Source organism: Colias croceus, chromosome 4 (assembly GCF_905220415.1).
Source record: "Colias croceus chromosome 4, ilColCroc2.1".
Lineage (NCBI taxonomy): Eukaryota > Metazoa > Arthropoda > Insecta > Lepidoptera > Pieridae > Colias > Colias croceus.
In genome coordinates this window covers 53,489-76,374 of record NC_059540.1, presented here as the reverse complement: position 1 = coordinate 76,374, position 22,886 = coordinate 53,489, and the positions used below count along the sequence as shown (strand labels likewise).

At 39.9% G+C, this 22,886-nt stretch overlaps 2 protein-coding genes across 2 annotated transcripts in view; both read right to left on the bottom strand.

The window, feature by feature from the left end:
* LOC123690941 (helicase domino) overlaps window positions 1–22,886 on the bottom strand; it is a 37,057-nt gene extending 14,171 nt beyond the window's left edge. Inside the window, exons 1-8 of the mRNA XM_045635103.1 lie at window positions 22,288–22,886; window positions 18,318–18,520; window positions 17,714–18,203; window positions 9,180–9,320; window positions 7,358–8,634; window positions 5,561–5,881; window positions 4,803–5,480; window positions 4,462–4,670 (exon numbers count right to left, since the gene is read on the bottom strand). Coding sequence (XP_045491059.1) covers window positions 4,462–4,670; window positions 4,803–5,480; window positions 5,561–5,881; window positions 7,358–8,634; window positions 9,180–9,320; window positions 17,714–18,203; window positions 18,318–18,520; window positions 22,288–22,347 — 3,379 coding nt within the window. The 5' untranslated portion in view covers window positions 22,348–22,886. The remainder of the gene's footprint in view (window positions 1–4,461; window positions 4,671–4,802; window positions 5,481–5,560; window positions 5,882–7,357; window positions 8,635–9,179; window positions 9,321–17,713; window positions 18,204–18,317; window positions 18,521–22,287) is intronic.
* LOC123691495 lies at window positions 11,168–15,495 on the bottom strand. The gene is made up of 2 exons (XM_045635914.1): window positions 15,416–15,495; window positions 11,168–15,339 (listed from the first exon to the last, which is right to left on the bottom strand). The coding sequence occupies exon 2, from the start codon at window positions 14,981–14,983 to the stop codon at window positions 11,495–11,497; it is 3,489 nt and encodes a 1,162-aa protein (XP_045491870.1). The 5' UTR covers window positions 14,984–15,339; window positions 15,416–15,495; the 3' UTR covers window positions 11,168–11,494.

The window sequence follows — 22,886 nt, the reverse complement described above, 5'->3', positions numbered from 1 at the left end:
GACGATCGGAAAATTGCGATAATGGTGTCGCTGGTCTTAGTAATGGTTTATTTTGATCATATTAATTACTAGCTTCCGCCCACGACTTTGTTCGTGCATCCCCGTTTTTCCCCGTTCCCGCAAGAATTTCGGGAAATCCTTTCTTAGGGGACGCCTACGTTATGACATCTACCTGCATGCCAAATTTCAGCCCGATACGTCCAGTGGTTTGGGCTGTCCGTTGATAGATCACTATATCAGTCACCTTTGAGTTTTATATATATACAGGGTGTCCCGTAAGTAGTGGACCAACGGGTTATGGGGAGTAGAGGGGCTTATTATCTAACAAAAATACTAAAATTTATTGTCCTATACCATATAGTTTTTGATTTATGCTTTATTTTCAAAATTTGATAAAAATATCATCCACGTAAGCTTAATATGAACTTTTACCATTTCTGTTTTTATTTTATTCTTATTTTTTTGTTCAAGGTTGTTAAGAATACATAAGTATTCCTAATTAAAATGATACTCAAGCATAATTAACAAAAACAACAAAATTAGACCAAAAAGTAGGTAAAATTTTACGTTTTAAAAATTTACGGACTGAAGTTTGAACAAAGCTGGTGTAAAAAAAATGTATGGTGACCCTGTGGAACTTTGTTTTAAAAACTTCTACATCTCATACAAATTACAAAAAGGTATAATTGTGTGGTATAAAGTATTTAAAAAAATGTTAAATTGGCGTTCAACATTCAAATTAGAAATTATCAGGTAGTCAACTCATTAAGTTATTCCGAGAATTATTGCCTTTATGGGCGCGCGCTGGAATTCTTTTGTATTGTTTCTGGCCAATCATAGACGATACTTGAACCCACTATTATTTTCTTTGACTTTCAACTATTTCAGTGACTTGCTTATAGCTCGGAACTACACGCGTGTTTAGCTTGAATCCGTCATTACGATATTATTCTTTGTTGAAGTGCGATTGAATTGGACACTGATTTTGCTTGTGATTTGGATGTTGTTCGACTTTGGTTTTTTGAAGAAAAATGCCTAATACGTACACTCCATGTGAATATGCAGAAAAATGTTTTTTATTTATGGACTCAGTGATGGAAAATGGAAATGCTCGACAACAACACGTGTTTATCGTGAGCGTTATCCCAATCGGGATTGCTATCCTGATCACCGATTTTTTCTCAGAGTAAATAACGCATACCATGAAGGTCGTATTCCTGGAATTGGAAATCGAATAGGAAGGCTTAGATCAGTCGATGATCGTCTAATATTGACAGAAGTAGAAGAAGATCCTTCAACTAGTACTCGCCGTATTGCTAGACGCACTGGTGTACCAAGAAGTACAGTGCATCGCATATTGAAGAGAAGTGATTTACACCCGTATCATGTACGAGTGAGCAAGCATTAATACCAGGTGATTAACAACGACGAATAAATTTTTGTCGAGAGATACTTATGCTTGGATCAAAATTTTTTTAAGTCAATAATTTTATAACATTTCTGCATTTTCACGTGGAGTGTATGTATTAGGCAATTTCCTTCAAAAAACTAAAGTCGAACAATATCCAAATCACAAGAAAAATCAGTGTCCAATTCAATCGCACTTCAACAAAGAATAATATCGTAATGACGGATTCAAGCTAAACACGCGTGTAGTTCCGAGCTATAAGCAAGTCACTGAAATAGTTGAAAGTCAAAGAAAATCATAGTGGGTTCAAGTATCGTCTATGATTGGCCAGAAACAATACAAAAGAATTCCAGCGCGCGCCCATAAAGGCAATAATTCTCGGAATAACTTAATGAGTTGACTACCTGACAATTTCTAATTTGAATGTTGAACGCCAATTTAACATTTTTTTAAATATTTTATACCACACAATTATACCTTTTTGTAATTTGTATGAGATGTAGAAGTTTTTAATTTAAAGTTCCACAGGGTCACCATACATTTTTTTTACACCAGCTTTGTTCAAACTTCAGTCCGTAAATTTTTAAAACGTAAAATTTTACCTACTTTTTGGTCTAATTTTGTTGTTGTTGTTAATTATGCTTGAGTATCATTTTAATTAGGAAGACTTATGTATTCTTAACAACCTTGAACAAAAAAATAAGAATAAAATAAAAACAGAAATGGTAAAAGTTCATATTAAGCTTACGTGGATGATATTTTTATCAAATTTTGAAAATAAAGCATAAATCAAAAACTATATGGTATAGGACAATAAATTTTAGTATTTTTGTTAGATAATAAGCCCCTCTACTCCCCATAACCCGTTGGTCCACTACTTACGGGACACCCTGTAGATTTGAGTTTTATATGTAAAGAAACTTCATTTCTTTGTACCTATTATTTTGTTTATTGGATTTGAATTTTGCCGCTCGGCATAGATAATAATATTATAACATTAGTGAGACATACCTACGACAGAGGTCGCGAGAGAACTAATAATGGCGAACGACGCCAAATAAAATTGTGATGTGTTAAGTAATGTTTGAACTGTTTAAAATTTAAATTGTGTGCTAAAGTTAAATTAAACTTTAAATGTCGTTTCTTTTGTTTATATAAATGTTTATATAAATACATATATGCTGAGCTGTCTCCTTTTTGTCAGGGTCGTATGACACATCTCAATAAATATAGTTAGTTATCATTCTTTCTTTAGTACGTGTTTTTTATGTTATTCATTTAAGTGTTTGCCTCTTTTGTGGTTACTATTCCTTGTTGTGGTGTTTTCTTTTTTAAATTTTACGGTTTTATGTTTTATGTCTATGTACCTATGTGTATGTGTGTGTGTTGTGCTGTCCCTGATAAATAAATGTTTCTTTCTTTCTTTCTATATAAATATCTATAACTCACAGGTGACTGACTGACTGAAATAGTGATCTATCAACGCACAGCTCAAACCACTGGACGGATAGGGATGAAATTTGGCATGTAAGCACAGAATAGTTAATAGTACAGGTACAGAAGAATAACTCGGCAACAAGATATAAATAAATGCGAGCCTTACAGCCTTACTACTACGCGTTACAGTTGTATTTAGCTTGCACAAAATTATGTGCCTATAATTTTATTCACCTACAAGTTTTGTCTCTTTCTATCGCGTGGCCCTTATCTTTTCTTACGATGTTAGGGTTGATACCTAGTATGTATCTCTTCTTCTCCTCTCAATTTATTTTTTAAGTGTTGCATTTTCTGAGCATTCGGTAATGAATTGTTGCTATGTATGGTTTCATTGAACAAATCCTTAAAAGATATACATTGCTGGAAATTTCCGCTGAAGTTGGTATGTCTAAATGCGGCGTTGATTTATCTCTAAATGAGACCGAGTTCATTTTATTGTTTACTGCCTTTTTATGTTATTATATTTTATCTCATATTGAATATAAGCTTGTTCATATTCTTCATTCTCTACGATCTAGTCGATTTCCCAATGTAAAGAATCGATGACTGACTACCTCAAATTAATATTTTTTAATAAATCTTCCAATTCCCATCGTTCAGAAAGATTCTCAAGGTTAGCAGAATCTATAGTATGCAAGAATGCCCTAAAATTGCTTTTCTGCTTACGAAACATTTCGTCAACCCTACTGTTATTCCCTTGAGTGGTTAGTGGCCTTGAGTGTAAAGCACCCAGTTCGGGAGGCGAAGGAGCTGGCCCCTGACGATCGGAAAATTGCGATAATGGTGTCGCTGGTCTTAGTAATGGTTTATTTTGATCATATTAATTATTAATGAGAACTTTGGTGTCATTATAAAATTTTAAAGTTGACTGGTGTAGTTCTCTTTAAAATATTTATGATTAGTATCATCAAATTAAGCAGATAATCTCGTATGGTTAATTTGGAATTCCTTCAAACAGGCATCTAAAGTAATTACTTAGGCGTTTCTCAATGTAGGCGGGCGTTTTACGTTCTGGCCCATCCTTCTTAAAATTATTGCGGAAGCTTTCCATCGCAGAAATAATTTGCTCTTGCATGGCTAAAATTGCCTCCAACGTGATGTACGAAGACCGAACACTTATATACCTGCTAGTAATGGACGGAGAACACTATCTAAATTTAATGTACCTAAATTGTTTAAGCTTAATATGTAATTAATATTTTGACCTTTATTCAATAATTATTTTTAACTAGAGTTTACAATAATTATAGTATGTATTAGTAAGTTATTTTTAAAACGAAAAATTAAATCAAATTCGGAACATAAATTAATAAAATTATATTTACTTAATATGAAGTATCGTGCACATCGAAAATATTATTTATTTATTTGATTTGATTAAAAAACGCTACTGTCGATCCCGCTAATACCCTACGTACGTAAACACGCTCGCTCGTCTGCGTGTGCCATTTCGAAAGTTTCGTATGAAGATTCCGTAGTTGTCGGATCTGTATATTGTGCTTTTATTTCGTGATGAGTATAATCAATGAGTATGTGTAGGGGGGGGGGGCACTAACCACAGTCGTACTGCAGCAGGCGCGGGTGCGGGAAGGCGACGGCCTGGCGCGCGGCGGGCGCGTGCAGCAGCGCCAGCGCGCGGCGGGCCGGAGGGCCCAGCGCGCGGGCCAGCAGGCCCGCCGCCCGCCGCCAGGCCCGCGCCCCCGGCCCGCCGCCCGCCGCCAGCACCACGCCGCCCGCGCGCGCCGCCGCCCAGCACACGCTGAACCTGCCGCAATAACAACATTTTATATAGATTTTATAATAACGTCGCCTTCGACACCTTAACCTCAGTCGACGGTGATGCCGATCGGTGAGCAAAATTAAACTTTAAATATTCCGTATACTATAATAATCGTACCGGTCAATAACGTCGTGCATCTCCGTGAGAACGTCTTCGATAGATTTGTGCGGCACCAGCGAGAGCGCGGGCGGCGGCACGGCGAGCGCGGCGCGCAGGTCCGCGCCGAACAGCGGCAGTCGCCAGCAGCGCCGCTCGTTGGTGGCCGCCAGCCGGCGCAGGCAGCCGCGCCGGTGCGCCGCCAGCCGGCCCGCCGCGCCGGCGGGCGGGCGCGCGGGCGGCGCGGCGGGCGGGGCGCTCGGCGCCGGCCCGCCGGCCAGGCGCGGCGGCGCGGCGGGCGGCGGCGCGCGCGCGGGCGGGGCGCGCGGCACGAGCCGCAGGTGCAGGCGCAGCGCGGCGGGCGGCGGGCGCGGCGCGGCGGCGGCGGGCCGCTCGGCGAGCTCCTCCACGAGGCGGCGCGGCGGCGCCAGGTGGCGCGCGCGGTGCGCCGCGAACGCCTCGGCGCCGGCCGCCTCGAGCGAGGCGAGGTCGCCGCCGAGGCGCGCGGCGGCGGCGACGCGCTCGGCGACGGCGGCCACGAGCGCGAGCGCGGGCACGCGGCACTGCAGCGGCGCGAGCTGCAGCGGCGACGACACCGGCCGCGGCTCGAACAGGTCCGGGTGGTTGCACACTTTTCGCAGTTGCATCAGCACGTTGATCACGCTCAACAGATTGCCGGAGGCGAGACTCTCTTTCGTCCTGAACGGAAAAATAACTCGACGTCAGTGTTTGGAACGTCTCCGAAACGCTAAAACGAACGCATCGGAGCGCAGACGTACTTGGCCCGCGACATGAAGTCGTCGTAGAGGAAGCGCTGGCGCTTGGCGAGGCGGCACATGAGCACGTGCTCGTACTTGCGCGGCATCTGGCGCTCCACGTCGGCCTTGAGGCGCCGCAGCAGGAAGGGCCGCAGCACCTCGTGCAGGCGCCGCACGAGCGCCTCGCTGTAGCGGGTGCTGCCCTCGGCGATGCCGGCGACGGGCGCGAACCACTCGCGGAACTCGCTGTGCGACGCGAACACGTCGGGCATCAGGAAGTGCATCAGCGACCACAGCTCCAGCAGACTGTTCTGCAGCGGCGTGCCCGTGAGCAGCAGACGCCTGAGGAGCGATCGAAACGTTGGAGAAACGAACGAATTTATTTAAAGTTTCCAGAATTTCCTCCCGTTGTAAACGATAATTTTTGGGTGACATGAGCATGAGTGCCATTTTTATTATTTTGTTATTGTTTGATTGTATTGAGATTGATAGTTTATTGACATATTTTTTTTATAAATGTTTATAATAAACAGTGGTGGACGTATAATAAGAAACACCTGACACGAGTCATAAAATTTATTTAACATTAATATAATAAATCTGTAGAAGGGTCAATTCTGTACATTGAAAATATTGAAAAAATAAATAGCAGGGGGTGTTCCTGGATCGATACCAAACCCAAATATTTGATTAAAAAAATTTTTGTCTGTCTGTCTGTCTGTCCGTCTGTCTGTATGTGAAGGCATCACGTGAAAACTAACGGTTAGATTTCGATGAAACTTGGTATAAATACCTTATTATCCTGGGCATAAAATAGGATACTTTTTATCCCGGAAAAATACTTAGAAAAAAAATTAATCTTAATTTTTCCGCGCGGACGGAGTCGCGGGCGGAAGCTAGTTATATATAAAACTAGAAAAACAGTGTTCTATATCATAATATGAAATAATTAATCTAAATAATTAATACGTTGTTACATAGATTTTGTATAAAACATAGGAGAGTGAAAGAGATAGATAGATATAGTTAAAAATAATAGTCAGTCTCGCGTAAGACGTGCACGCTGTAACTAGGCCTTCTAAAACATTTAAAATAAATACAGTTTTTTTTAAGTTTTTGTGTGGGCTTTTTATTTTATTAAAACCAGCGCCTGCTCACAAATGTTATCTGTGTATCATCCCTGCAGTAAGAGCAAGCCGTGCACATGTTAGGTGTTTCTAATTATGCGTCCACCACTGTATTAATTATAATTTGATTTTTTTAAATAGATAGCTTCCCGCCTATCTATTAAAAAAATCAAAATCTGTAGAGTAGTTTTAAATATCTTATCACACAGATGGCAGAGGGCTACTTTTCTTTATACTATGTTATGATATTGTCTACTATTCAACTATCAAATCAAATCAAATCTGTTTATTTGCTCTTGCACAAAGGTGTTAATATACAATATTTATATCACATATACTGCCATTGTAAATGGCGTGCAAAAATTTTTGAAAGTACAAATAAAATTATCAATAATATAGGTACACATTAATACATTCAATCAACTAAAAAAAAAGATAATAAATTACAAAATACATACAAAATTACAATTAAATTATATTATGTGGAGCTGTGTTTATATTTGCATGCATTAGCACACGCACACACACTGACACACACACACGCGCACTCACACTACTCGCACACACTCATTATTTACAATTTATTTGCTATGACCAGATTTTAAAGTACTTTTCCTTCAAAACCATAAAACATTCCCAGCCCATAAGAATTATTTAAGGATTGCATGGCCAATTGGCGTTGATTTCTTACCTCTCTGTTTGAAAATTGAGCAGCATCTGCCACCGCTGGGATTTAAAGTTTTTGATATTCTGGGCCTCATCGAGTATTAAATATTTCCACCGTTTCCTTCGAAAACTTTGATGGTCCTGAACGACTAGTTTGTACGAGGTTATGCACACGTGAAAAGAGTTCGCTTTCGTCCAACCGACGCGTTTTAACTTTCGCTCTTTGATCGTCCCGTAATAGGTAAGAATCTTGAAGGCGGGGCACCACTTCTTGAACTCCATCTCCCAGTTGAGCACCACGGAGGTGGGCGCGATGACGAGGTGCGGTCCCCAGTCGCGGCGCTCCAGCGCCAGGTGCGCCAGCAGCGCGATCGTCTGGATGGTCTTGCCGAGCCCCATCTCGTCCGCCAGGATGCCGTTGAGCCGGCGCGCGTGCATGGTGGCCAGCCAGTGCAGCCCCACGTGCTGGTACTCCCGCAGCGAGTGCTTCAGCAGCCGCGGCACCGGCGTGCCCACCGCCGTCTCCGACAGCGTGGTGCCGGTGGGCTGCAGCGACGCCGCCAGCGACGCCGCCGCCTCCACGCGCTGCGAGCCCTGCTCCTGGTCGCCGCCCGCCCCGCCGTCGGCGCCGACCGCCCCGCCCGCCCCACCGTCCGCGCCGTCCATCAGCGCCTCCAGGTGCTCGGAGCCCGTCGACTCGTCGTCTTCCGAGTCGGTGTCGTCCTCGTCCTCGTCGCCGTCCACCTCGCTGGCGGTGGAGGATGCTGCACTGGCGGCGGGCGGGGAGCGCGGGGAGCGCGCGCGGTAGCGGCGCAGCAGCTCGTCCAGGTCCAGGTCGGCCTCGTCCTGCAGCGCGGCCAGCTCGGCGGCGGTCTCGTCGGGCCGCTCGGCGCGCTCCTGTTCGGCGATGGTGGCCTCGTCGTCGGCCGAGTCGCCGTCGGGCCCGTAGTCGGAGGGCGGCGGCGAGTGCGCGGGCACGTAGCCGGGCGGCAGCAGGTCGCCGAGCGCCAGGCGCGACTCGCGGCGCAGCGCGGCTAGCTCGTCGCGGTGATCGCCCGCCGACTGCGCGGCCTCGCGCTCGGCGGCGGCGATGGTCTCCTCGTCGTCGTCCGAGTCGCCGCGCGGCTGGAACTCGTCGTCGGAGGGCGGCGTGTCGGGCGCGTCGCCGGCCCCCGCCGAGTGCAGGTTGGCGGCCAGCTGCCGCGAGTATCGCTCCGTGCGGTCGACGATGTAGCTGAGTTGCTCGTCGAGCGCTTCTTTCCGGGCTCTCTCCACTCTCTGGACGCGTTTCCATTCAACGAGCTAAAAATTAACAAGTTAATATATTATGTATATTATATTGGCGACGTTTATAGATACTCTAACTGTGTGAGTATTATGCTTAGAGTGGATTACACCAAACAAAAATAAGTCTTACTCCAGAGTATACAGCAATTATCCTATGATTAAACTCTTTTGAAACATATTCATCGAGGACTTATCCTAGGGTTAAACGGTTATTCTCATGTAAATCACTACTCCGCCAATTTCTGAGGAGTATTGCACTTAAACCTTATTGCATTTTATCCAAATGGCTGAACTTTTGAGAGCATTAATCAACTCTGAAAGTGGTGATAACTTTTTACCAAAGCAAAGCGACCAACCTGGATATATGGCTTTTTTCGCGCGGATTTTCTCCGCAATATATGGCTTATTCCGCGCGGATTTTTTCCGCAATTTTGTAACACGATGCATGGAAGCGGTGCGAATTATTTTCGCGCTACATTTTTTGTAGTATGAAGTAAGTATGAATATGCCCGCTCTGATCGTTTTTTTTTTTCTATTCTTTAAAAATTTCTCTACAATACCTTTTCCACATTGGCCCAAAATGTTCTTATTTCTTTTGCTGCAAATGCTGCTATTTTTTTTAGTTGTAATTCTTGCGCTTTTTCTGCCTTTTGGGCTGCTACAGCTTTGTCTTGGAAATATTTTTGAACTGCTCTAGCACACTGTAAGGAAAAGAGACAATTTATTAATTAAATTATTTTTTTTTTATGAAAAGTAGCGAAAACCCGTCAATTCCCAAGTGTCACCTGTAGGTGACAGTAGTTTAATTTTTTTTTTCTACCACATGACAATTTATTTTTGAATTCTACCATGTTTGTAGCAAAGCTTATTAGTTGAACTATTCATGTTTTTTTTCTGGCAAAGCTAACTATATGATATTTATCAAATTTGTTAAGTTGTTTCGCGCGTACTTGAAGTAGTCAGAGTTTGTGTGATTCCTTGAAGTGTAAAGTGATATAAAAATGTCCCGACAGTAAGTATTGTTTTTTTTCTTATTACATATAGTATATGATAGTATTATCTATACATATAATAAAACTGTAGAAGGGTCAATTCTGTACGTTGAAAATATTGAAAAAATAAATAGCAGGGGGTGTTACTGGATCGATACCAAACCCAAATATGTGATTAAAAAAATTTTTGTCTGTCTGTCTGTCTGTCTGTCTGTCTGTCTGTCTGTATGTGAAGGCATCACGTGAAAACTAGCGGTTCGATTTCGATGAAACTTGGTATAATTATACCTTATTATCCTGGGCGTAAAATAGGATACTTTTTATCCTGGAAAAATACGTAGAAAAAAATTAATCTTAATTTTTCAGTTTTATCCATAGACGTTGTTCCGTAGAACCGCGAACACACGTTGCGTATTATTATAGGCCTCGCCGTATTTGGGAATTGGGTCCAATAGATATTTATAAGATGTTATTGACAGAGGTACTCAAAATGGAGAAATAACCATCCACGCGAAGACCGACATCCGCGCGGACGGAGTCGCGGGCGGAAGCTAGTTCTACAATATTATTATTCTGAAGCGTAATATCGAGTTATTTAATATTAATTATACTAATATTATAATTCTGATTAGTTTGTTTGATCGTTAGCGCGATGAAACAAACTATGGAACTACTGGTCCGATTTGAAAAATTCTTTCGGTGTTAGAGCCCATTTATCGAGGAAGGCTATAAGGCTTATAATATTATCACGCTAAGATCAACAGCAGCGGAGCCACGCGGGTGAAACCGTGGGGCGCAGCTAGTCTATAATATAATTATATTTTATGATAAAAATAACTAATAGCATCTTCACTACAGCACCGAAAATATGCCGTGTCACCTGGAGGTGACACTGGGCCAGGCCTCCGTCACTCGCTCAAGGTCGCGCTATAAGTGCCTACCGCACAGTAGGTCGGTACCGACCCAAGCGGCAGTTGGTTGGCACACGCGAGACTGCGCACCCGCGTCACGTTTCCCGCGCTCGCTACCAAGATGCCCGGTTATTGCGATGTGGACGGGTGTCGGAGTTCAAGAGTGAATAACAAGGAAGTGTCTTTTTTTCAATTGCCTAAACAGGAGTACCCCGAGCCACGCAGTAACAAAGACTCTCTCACTCACTCACACACCTACCAGGCTACTTTTTATCCAGGAGAAACATATAGCGGGTCCACGCGGGTGAAACCGAAGGAAACAACTACTATCAATAAGATTTCATTTTTTTTATTGTATAATGTAACAAATATAATTAACAATAAAAAATTAAGTGTTTCAGCAACTCTGTGTTTAATTTACGCGCTCGGTACAACCCTAAAGTTTTCGTTTGATGACGCAATCACGCGGCGTGCACGGGAAACTCGCTTCTCGGTGCGTGTTCGTAAGGTACATTTCTTACTGCAGCCGAGTTGCGGCGCATTTTGTAGGTAAATATAGTGTTGAGGCAATAAGGTTCACTTTTGCTTGGTAAAACTTGGTTAAGTAAAACGCACGTCTAATCTTGATAACGTTTATTTCGTTACTAACCCAGATCACTGAACAAGTAATATGGTTACTAATTTCTAAAGCTACATACTAGCGGCCGCGGCGGCGCGTACATACCGCCCACCAAAACCTATAGGTAACTAGGTTTTATCTTAATTGGCTAACATTTTTGCTTAACGTTTTGCATTACATACCATCGAATCTAAACTTAAACATGCATTCTTCAAATAAACAAAAAACAAAATGATTTTTAAATTAAGTTATATAAATCAACAATCAGTATCTGTTATTATCTAAACATTGTACATTTAGATTAATTATGTAATAACATTTTTTTTTTTATAATTTAAATAGGCAACTAATATTCAAAAATCTAAGTCATTATTTATAGGTAATGGGCATAATTTGGAAATTGATCGCTTCATCAATTTTCCGCGGCATTTTAAAGAATACACACGACATATCCCGTCTGCTCCCGAATGTTTTTCTAGGATACGACCTAAAGCCCATTTACCAGGAGGTAAATGTTCTTCCACGACCAGGACCACATCTCCCACTTTGAATTCATCTTGTCGTTTTAGCCATTTGGGTCGTTGCTGTAGACGTGACAAATATTCTGTTTGCCATCTCTTCCAAAAGTCTTGTAGTAACCTTTGTGCATACTGCCATCGTGAAAGTCTGTTAAGGTTTATGTCTCTCAAGTCTGGTTCTGGTATATTGAATGGGGCTTCACCAATGAGAAAGTGACCAGGTGTAAGAATATTCAAATTATCGGTATCTGTATTGTCGATTGGACACAACGGTCTGGAATTTAAGCATGCTTCTATCTGGCACAGTAATGTTGTCATCTCTTCGAAAGTTAGATGCTTATCTAAAATTCTTCGCAAGTGATATTTGATGGATTTCACCCCCGCTTCCCATAAGCCTCCAAAATTTGGACTGTAAGGTGGATTGAAGTGCCATTGTATGCCATCTTCTGCTAAAGTAGCTGGTAGATGGCCTGGTATTTGTAAATTAGCCTGTTGGAACAGCTCAAACAATTCCTTGTTGGCACCTACAAAATTAGTGCCTTGATCGCTCCAAATGTGGCTACATCTTCCCCTTCGAGCTACAAAACGTTTTAACGCGCCTAAGAAAGAATCAGTGCTTAAATCCCCAACTAATTCCAAATGAACTGCTTTGGTAGACATACATACAAATATGCAAATGTATGCCTTATTGGTTTTGGACCCTCTACCCCTTGAAGTTAAAATTTGCAGTGGACCAGCAAAATCTACGCCGGAGTGTAAAAATGGCCGTGACGGAGTCACCCTCATCTCAGGTAAGTCTCCCATAATTTGTAATCTGGGTTTTGCTTTAAGTCTCGCACATATAAAGCATTTACTGATATATGATGAAACAAGTGATTTAATTTTAATAATCCAAAAACGGCTTCTTATATAATTTATAGTCAATTGTGTACCACCGTGTAGCGTCCTTTTGTGTGCATCAGCTATTATTAAAGTAGTTAAACAGCTCTTATTGCTTAAAATCATGGGATGTTTCTCGATTTCTACAAGATGGGCATGCCTGAGTCTGCCGCCCACCCTGAGAATATTTTCAGCGTCCAGGTAAGGATTAAGATTTTTAATACAACTGTTGCGTTTTATTTCTTTCCTTTGTTTTAAATCTTCTATTTCTACTGAAAAAGATTCCCTTTGGTCTAATCTTACACATTTGTTTAAACTGTCATGTAGCTCATTTGTAGTTATAGCCTTAACTTCTTTAATTTTCCTTACATTCAGAAACCGTGTGCAATAGACTATTGCTCTCAGTAATTCATATAAGTTATTAAAATTTTTAAATTTATTTGACCAATGTGCCTCATCTACTATTTTTGTATTTGCTATAATATTTTTCCTTTTTTCTAGGTTGGTGTTATAAACGAAATTTTTCAAAGAAAGCTGCTCATCTCGTAGCCATTTTGGACCTTCCCACCATAATTTACAATTTTTAAGTTCAGGTAATAACATTCCACGTGAAGCAACATCGGCAGGATTTTCTACAGAAGGTACGTGGTACCATTTATTTCCTATAGTTTCTAATATAGTTGCAACCCGATTCCGTACAAAGGTTTGCCATCGAGAAAGATCTCCTTGAAGCCAGGACAAAACTACGGTTGAATCTGTCCAACCATATATCCGATCGGTTGGTATGTGTGTAGCGTCACTTATTTGTTTTAATAATTTGGCAAGTAAAACTGCGCCACATAATTCTAAACGAGGCAGGGATACAGGTTTAACAGGTGCAACGCGACTCTTCGCAGCTATAATGCCTGTAACATATGTATTATTTTCTACTTTTACTCTCAGGTAAGCTACTGCGCCATATGCCTTTGAAGATGCATCACAAAAGCCATGCACTGTAACATCAGACATATTTTTAGTATGACTGTATAACCATCTATTTATTTTTATATCTTTTATATTTCTTAAACTTTCTTTAATCTTTAACCAATCTTCTTTTATTTCAGGTACTACTTCTTCATCCCAAGAAATTCTCATCAACCACAATTTTTGAATTATTATTTTTGCAGGCAGGAGTACAGGAGTTAACCAACCGAGAGGATCAAACAAGCGTTGAATCTCCGAGAGTATGGTTCTTTTGGTTATGTTTGCCGGTGACGCAGGTAAGTCAGCATAATAATGTAAAGTATCATCGACCACATTCCATGATAGCCCTAACGTCTTTACTGTTCCTTCAAACTTAAAATCTATACTCAGGCGAGAGCTTAGTTCATCGGAAGAAAAGTTTTTCAAAAAATCCTTATTATTTGATGACCATTTCTGTAATTTCATTCCTCCTCTACTAAGTATATTTGAAATTTGTTTCGCTATTTTTGTAGCATCTTCTACCGAATCCTGACCGGATAGTAAATCGTCCATAAAAAAATCATTTTTTATTACATTAACAGCCGCAGGATAGCCTTCTCCTTCATCGTTAGCAATTTGGTGAAGAGTTTTTACAGCAAGATAAGGTGCCGATGCTGTGCCGAAAGTAACTGTCAATAAACGATAATCCTTTATAGGCTCATCAATGCTATTCCTCCATACAATTCTTTGATAGTCAGCGTCCTCTGTTTTTATTAATATTTGCCTATACATTTTTTCTATGTCTGCGACAAAGGCAATTTTCCGAAGTCGCCATCTCATAATCAAGGATCTCATATCTTCTTGTAGCAGTGGACCAACAAGTAAGTCGTCATTGAGCGATATATTATTTTTACCTGTTGCAGACGCGTTGAAAACTACTCTAACTTTTGTTGTATCACTTGCTTCTCTAATAACTGCATGATGCGGTAAGTAAATAGATGGGTTATTAATTTCGCTTACTGGAACTTCCTCCATGTGGTTTAACTTTAAATATTCATTAATCACATTTATATACTCTCTCTTTAAATCCGGGGATTTGACAAATTTGGATTCTAATTGCTTAAATCTGAAAATTGAAATATCACGGGTATCACCTTGTGTTGCTCGTGGGGGTTCGTGTTTTACAGGTAATTTTACAACATATCTTCCTTCCGCTGTCCTTGTATATGTATCTTTATATGTTCGTTCACATGTTTCTTCTTCTATGCTTAATTTTTTGTTTGTTTCAGGATCCAGCTCCCACAACCTTTGCAACATTTCATCCACATCTATACGATGGTGCATAACTAGCATTTCATTATTAGATTTCATTTCCGTATTGTCTAACACGGAACCGAATAATATCCATCCCAAGCTTGTTTCTTGTGCGCATGGTGAACCAGGAGGACCCTTGATCAAAGGTTCTTTGATTATTTGTGCATATGTGGTTACGCCCAGCAGCATATCAATCCGTCCAGGTATATTGTATGTGGGATCGGCTAATACAAGACCTTGAAGATGTGACCATGAATTTTCACTGTCTATCAAATGTTTGGATGGTAACACATTTGTTAAACGAGTAGTAGAAATGACATATGCATCAATGAACAGTTGGAACTTGTCGTCATATCTTGATAAAAGCTCTAATCCCACCGTGTGTTTTACCTTAGTTTGTGTAGATCCTATTCCCGTAATACTTACATCTATAGCCAATGGTTTACGTTTAACTTTAAGCAGTTGAGCAGCTCGTTCGCTAATAAAGTTCGCTTGTGAGCCTTGGTCTATTAGCGTGCGGAGTACAGTTATTCTGCCGGCGCCATCTGTAACAGGGACAAGAGCGGTAGCTAGCAGAGCAGAACCTTGTTTGGTTGCTACGAAAGAAGAGATAGTGTTAACCTGTTCCTCCAAGTGTTGCTCCTGCTGTTCTTCGTCTATCTCATCCTCCACCTGATTAAAGTGCGATTCTATGTTGCTGGTTTTGACCACGGCCATTGACTGATGCAACAAAGAATGATGACGCCGTTGACATACCTTACAAGAAACCCGCAAACGACATTTGCTCACCATATGCCCACTGCATAAACAATTAAAGCAAATATTATTGGAACGAACAAACTCATTCTTTTGTTGTGGTGTAAGTGATATAAATTCTTTACAGTGGCATAAAGCATGTTCTAGTTGACATTTTGGACAGGGTTTAAATTGCACTGCGGGCGTCGCTATATGGAATGACCTTTCTTTAGATGTCGATGGCGATAATAACTCCAAAGTACGAAATTTTAATTGCAAAAACTGTTGTAATTGTTCCCAACTTGGTAATTTGTCGGTATCATTCTGGACATACTCTTCCCAATCCTTATGTGACTCTGGGTCCAATTTCTGTACAACCAGAAATATAATTAAAGGATCCCAAGAGTCTGTGATTATGTTTATGTTTTTTAAACTATTAAGGCACTCTGTGGTAGTGTCCAGTAAGTTCTTTATTAATTTATAATTTTGTGAGCTCATTTTCTTTTGATTAAATAATCTTTTTAATATTGAATTAACCATCATTTTTTTATTTCCAAATCGTTTATTTAATAAATTCCAGGATTGCTCATAATTCGTTTGTGTTATCTGAACATGTTTTAATATATTTTCAGCTTCACCAGTTAAGCTACTCTTTAAGTAATATAATTTTTGTACATCCCCAAGCGCGGAGTTATTATGCACCAATGACTGAAACATGTCTCTATACGAGGGCCAATCTTCATATGAGCCCGAAAACGTCGGTAGCAAGATTTTAGGCAGCTTTAACTGCTCGTTCGCGTTATTTGCTACTTCCAAACTTGTTCCATAGGCAGGACTCTTATTAGCGTTTATTAAAAGATCTTTTAGATCGGCCTTGATGCATAAATAAAGATCTTCAAATACAAAAAAATCTTCGTTCACAAAATACGATATTTCAGATTTCTTTTCTTTAGGCACTGTTCTCACCAAACTATTGTGAGCCTCTTTAAAAGTGTTCCAATACTCCTCAATACTTTGTAAGCGGGCTTCCACGTACCCCTTCGTCAGTCGTTGTTTTGGACACTTTTTTAAATTAGTTTGCGCCTTTTGTAACAATAAAGCCGTATCCTCCAATAAGGCCAGTAACTGCTCGACACCACTCATGTTTAGTCTTTTATCAATATTGTACGAGTAACGAATAAACGTGTAAAGTAAATAACAATAATCTGTAACTTGTCACTCAATAGAATCCTTCCGTAGAAACCGGTTCGTCGATGTAATTAGCATTAACGCTCATTGATTCTATCCGGCGATGGACCATATGTTGAGGCAATAAGGTTCACTTTTGCTTGGTAAAACTTGGTTAAGTAAAACGCACGTCTAATCTTGATAACGTTTATTTCGTTACTAACCCAGATCACTGAACAAGTAATATGGTTACTAATTTCTAAAGCTACATACTAGCGGCCGCGGCGGCGCGTACATATAGCGTAGGTATTTTAGCTTTTGTATGGGAGTGATGTATCTGTTACGAAGTAACTATTCTCTAATCTGTGACTGGGCATTATAATAACTTTATTATTCCGAATTCATTGTAAGTAATAACAAGACTGTTGTTTATATTTTGTCTTATGGCTATGTGGTGATATTGTTTTAGAGGTTGGATCGTTGGATGGATTGGATCCTATCATAAAAGTAGATCGCATTGGATTTGTGGGTAAAAAACGTGTTTTGGCATAGAAGCATCTTGCCAAAATGCATGGCTGATCAAAGGGCTGATGGAAACTAACTGGACCTACTAAGATTTCCAGCGAAATGTGGCAACCGTTATTCTGCCTATATATTCTCAGTACAAATGAGTGTGCCCACAGAAGTGAGGAGGGTTGGAACTGCGGACGACCTTTCGGCAGTTGATTGCTCAGTGTAGATGCAGGTACGGTACCAACGCACTAGAAAAATGTGCGCCAAGTGCAATATCGGTTTACATCTAAAGCGTTGGTACATGTACAAGCTCATAAAAAAAAATTGGGGGGTACTATTTTTTTTTTTTTGTTTTTTGTTTTTGTCATCACCAGATGTATTTAAACTATTTCAGTAAAAGAGAAATGCAAAATTGCTATTATCTTAGACATGGGAATTGAAGAGTTAAAAAGAAAAGTGACTAAAGAATCTCTTGTGCGCATTACAAAAAGCAAAATTGCCTACCTTTTTTGCTGCCTGTTTTTTCCACTTGCGTTCATGTGCAAAGTCTTGTGCGAGCCACGCCATCTCTTCTAACAGATAATCCCAGTGGGTCTTGGGGCGCGGCGGCTCGAGCACGCGCGGCAGGCGGCGCTCCGTCCACAGCCCCGAGCGCACCAGCTCCGCCACGCGCGACGCCACGTACGCCTCCTGCTTGGCCTTCTCCACCATCTCGTCGGCGGGCGCGAGGGGCGCGGGAGGCGCGGGGGGCGCGGGCGCGGGCGCCGCGGGGGGCGCCGCGGGCGGCTCGGGCTCGGGCGCGGCCGGCGGAGCGGGCGGTGCGGTGCACGGCGCCGGGGGCGGCTCCGGCGGCGGCGGGATGGCCGGTGGCGGCCGCCGAGCCTCTAGGAACGCAACCAACTGAGGTGCCGGAGGCTTTTTGCGCCATGTCGCATAGTCCATCATGTTCCCGCCCGCCTGCAGGAAGTACAGCTCGCTGAGCTGCTCTGTATACCTGCAAAAATTTGCAGCGCTTCAGGGGTGAAGATTACTTACTACAAGGTTACGCAGTGAGCTATGTTCTGTTTTTAAAAAAAAAGTTTAAGGTTTTTAATAAGTTGACTCTTACCTATCCCGTAAATTTTTTAGTCGAAGCAACTTGTATTCGAGTATTCGTTTACGAAGTGAGGATATATCATCGGTGAGGACTAGCTTGGGCCGCTTACGAGGTGGCTCGTCGGCCCGGTCGGCCGGGGCGGCGCCGTTGAGAGCGGCGGCTGCGCCCGGCGCGCCCGCGACGCCGCCGCCCCCGCTCCCACTGCGCTCCACACCCTGTACAAAGTGTGGCATTATTAATGTGTGTTTGTACTTTGTACTTATTAATACAATCCTGACGAACATAATATCCCAAAACCCATAAGATACCTTTCAATTGTGAATAGAAAATGCCTTGATCTTGCTATTTAATTTGATTTTTTACTTCACTGTTCACAGGTTTATCGGACGATGCCCGGCATGCATGCTCCGGAATCAAACTTACCAAAAATTAAAAACAATCCAAGCCTTTCTGTCACTTTTTTAGTACATGTACTTATTGCCGCGTAAATCTTGAACATTCCAAAAAATCTATAAAATTGACTACGTCAGAGAAAGAACGATAACAATCCTTTATTTTTCTCCTTTAGGCGATTGTTGAATTTATGGATTCCCGGAATTAGTGATGGTGTGTGTTTCTGTCCAATAATAATGAAATAGTTTCCGTGTTTGATTTATATTGATTTAACTTTCAGGTGATATAAACTGTTGTTTTTATTATAAAGAATATGAAATATTCAAATAATTTTATGACTATTTATACGAAATATAGCTAGTCCGTTTTTTGGGACAGTGCCGGGCCGATGATAAAGGTAACTAAGAACCATTTGGCATGTCCCTAAAAACAGACTGGGAATTATATTATGTAGTCTTAATTTTATTTAAGTTCAAAATGACGAAAATAATGTTAGAAATTGATATTTTAACTACTAGCAAAATTACCCTTTTGCCATAAACCACAAAAAAGCATCTTATAGCTTACTCGGTGTTCATAAAAATAAAAATAAAAGTATTCAATAAAAATATTAATTGGTCAAATAGTTTTTGAGTTTATTAATTACAAACAAATATTAAATACAATGTGGAAATTTTCGATGGGCCCTGGAGGGAAAGTACTTTAAATACTGATAGCAAATTTTGCTGAAAGGAATTTTCATTCATTTATTTTAAAAAGAAATAGAACTGCATTCTAAGATTTTATAAAATTCAATTAAAAAATATATATTTGTTATTTTCAGTACAATTGGCAGATATAGAAACTATATTTATACTACAGAAAAGAGCCATACGCTCTATATATAATTTGCGTGCTCGAGACTCACTAAGAGATCTCTTTAAGAATACTGGTATCCTTACTGTACCGTCGCAGTATACTATATTTAATAATATTTTATATGTACACAATAACGCTTATTTACACACAAAAGTAGGAGATAGACATTGTTATGACACATGAAACAGAAATAAAATTGAAATTCCATTTTTCCGGCTAGCTAAAGTTAACAATTCATTTATGGGTCAAGGTATACGCTTTTACAACAGAATTCCTCATAATATTAAAGAGTTTAGTAGTTCTAAATTAAAAACTTATATAAAAAATGTACTAATTCAGAGAGCCTATTACAGTATTAACACGTTAGCTGCGAAACAGGGCTTGAAACACCCTGTCCGTGTCTCGTCGTTATAGCGGTAGGAAAAAATTTAAACTTCTCTGTCGTGCGGGAGGCATAACTTCCATCTGGTTCAGTGTAGGAAAGTTATATCTATATATCTGAGATGTGCTATTGATTCCTAGTTCAATGGTATACCGACCTTAATACCGGGTTTCTTAGACCTCGTGCCGCACTGAACAAATAAAAATTCTAACACAGTGCAGGACGAGGTTGCGAACACCTCGTACCACCACGCACCTCGTACCGCACCCTAAGCTAGCTTCACGCGCATGTTGCGCAATGCATTCGAGGCTATTTGTGGAACAACTTATTGAAGCTTTTACAAAGAAGGACTTGAATGTGGATACAGGTAATTTTCAAACATCCTAATTACTCGTTATAATAAATATCGTTAATAGAATCGTGAATGTGACATGTTGAGTAACTTTCTTCAAATAGGTTGATAATCATGATTACTATTAGTGTGTTTGTTCATTGAATCAACTAGCGGCAAATCCAAAACACCCGGCAATCGGTGTATGGCTCATCAAAATTTAACTCTTGCCCAAGTCAACAAGCCAACAAACAAGGCACATCATCTCTTAAAGGGATCAAAGAAAAGTAGATGTGTAGGATGTTACGAAAAACTCCGCACCTTCTTAACAAGTCGTGAGGCCGAAAAAGGTAAAGAAAATTCTCACAGAATGCACTGGTTGCAAACAATATTATTGTTTGGCCTGTTTTAATGAAAAACATCCATACATCCATTTCTATTCTTTATAAATTTATAACATCCATAAGTTTGATAAATAAATACAATTAAATAAAATCGATATTTCTTTTCCCATCACTAAATTATATGAAAAACTGCTATTGTATGGGGTACATCAGACCCCACATTTTATTTTACCCCTAGAATCTAAACTAACTAATCTAACTACGGGCGCCGGTAGATTTAGGTTAATGAACTCATTGTTAATAATAATCACGACAAAAGCCGCACACTTTGTCTTATTTGGCGCCAAAAAAACGATTTTGGTCTCCTACGGGGTTTAATGTGCCTCGTGCCGCCACAATCTCTGGTATAGGACAAGGTTTAAAACGACCCGTAACGCAGTAATGGAAAGTACAGATATTTCTGTGCCGCAGTGAACGTGTTAAGGAATATATGGACGATAAAAACCCATGGAGGGTATTGCGTAAAAACCACAGGACAGTTCTTTGGCATATTATGATTATAATATACATATTATGTATTTTGTAAAATTAAATTGTAAAACTGACATGATTAAAAAGAGCAACTATGGAGTTTCTTACCGATTTTTCTCCGTAGATACTGCTTTCCGAATCGGTGGTAAATGTTAAAATATGTAATGACGTTTCAAAAGTGCTTGTAAAAGAAGTCTAATTGAATAAATAAATGTTTGAGTTTGAGTTTGAAATCTTCAGTATCACGTAAATAGCATATTCATTTTATTTGTTATTGCTTAACTTTTCTCATTTATGATTACATATTTAATGTAATAATGACCAATACGAGTAATTTTAAGATTTGATGTAACAAATAAACCATTATAAACACAAAAACATATACTGATTAAAAGAACTGGTGTTGTTACAATGTTGTGTCAGTTAACATTTAACGTTAACCGTCGAGATGGTACTCAAAAATCGAAAACTGATATCAAGATTTAAATGCATTGATTACTTTTAAGGAAATATCACTTTAAAGAAATAACCACACTGTGATTACAATAAAACAGAATAATATTTATTATTCTTTTAGTAACCTATCAGCGGTCGGCCTAGCTTCACCTGTGGTACATATTTACGTTTTCTCTAGATAAGAATGATCCTTATACTTCAGTGAATATAATAAAAAAAGAAATTATATAAATCGGTCCACCCTGATCCTGGTCCTGTAATTTTTAACCAACTTCATTAAAATTCACATACATAATTACAATATTATGTTTTAAGTTTGTACCTATCGATTAATTCACTTTCTCTAGGTTTTTATGCAGGTAACCTCTCTATGAAGATAAAATTGATAAACATCAAATGTTGCCTATTAAATTATGCATAATTGTTTTAACAGTGACATTATGTTTATTGTACACACATGGTCTGGAAAAAGCTATAATTTATTTGTTCTCAAAAATTTAATGAATACAGAATACTGCATTTACATGAAGAGTCTAGACTTCAATCAATAATATATTAACTAATGAATCAATAAAACCTTACTGGATCTAAAATACTGGCTACAATTATTCATATTTTATTGCGACACAAGTTACAGGCAACAGTATATTTTGTGTCAAAATGAATAAAAGTTTCAAAAATACTTACCATGGGTAATACAGCTGGAACTGTCGAAAACACAGGGGCGGTATCATCGCGCCCGTTCATAGTGTGACATTGCGAACACCCACTACGATTATTTTGTCTATTTGATTAGCACCATAAAAGAATGTCACTGTATTTAATAACTTCTTTGTACTTCTTTCTTTATTTATTATTATGCTTAAAGAATTTGTTTTGGTTGCCTTATTTTAGTAGGTAATCAATCACATAAATTAGATGAATATAGCTACACATTTGGTGTTGTCAATTATTTTTAAAATTCATTTTAGATGCAGTTTATATAAACCTTATAAATTACTTTAAAATAGAATCGTCTTACTGATATGCTACTATTAACGTTTTGACAGACAAACCCGGTAGCGGCCATATTGAAAATCGAACAAAGCGGCTTCTAACGCGGCCCAGTACTTATACCTTAATCACAATATAACTTTGAAATATACACACATCACTTTCTTTAAAAAATAAAATACACATTTAAACGTCCTGTAGTATATTTCTTCACTAATATTTACGAGAGAAAGTCTTAATTCACTATAAACATCTTAGAATCGCTTCAGCAGGCAAACAATATAGCTATCTCT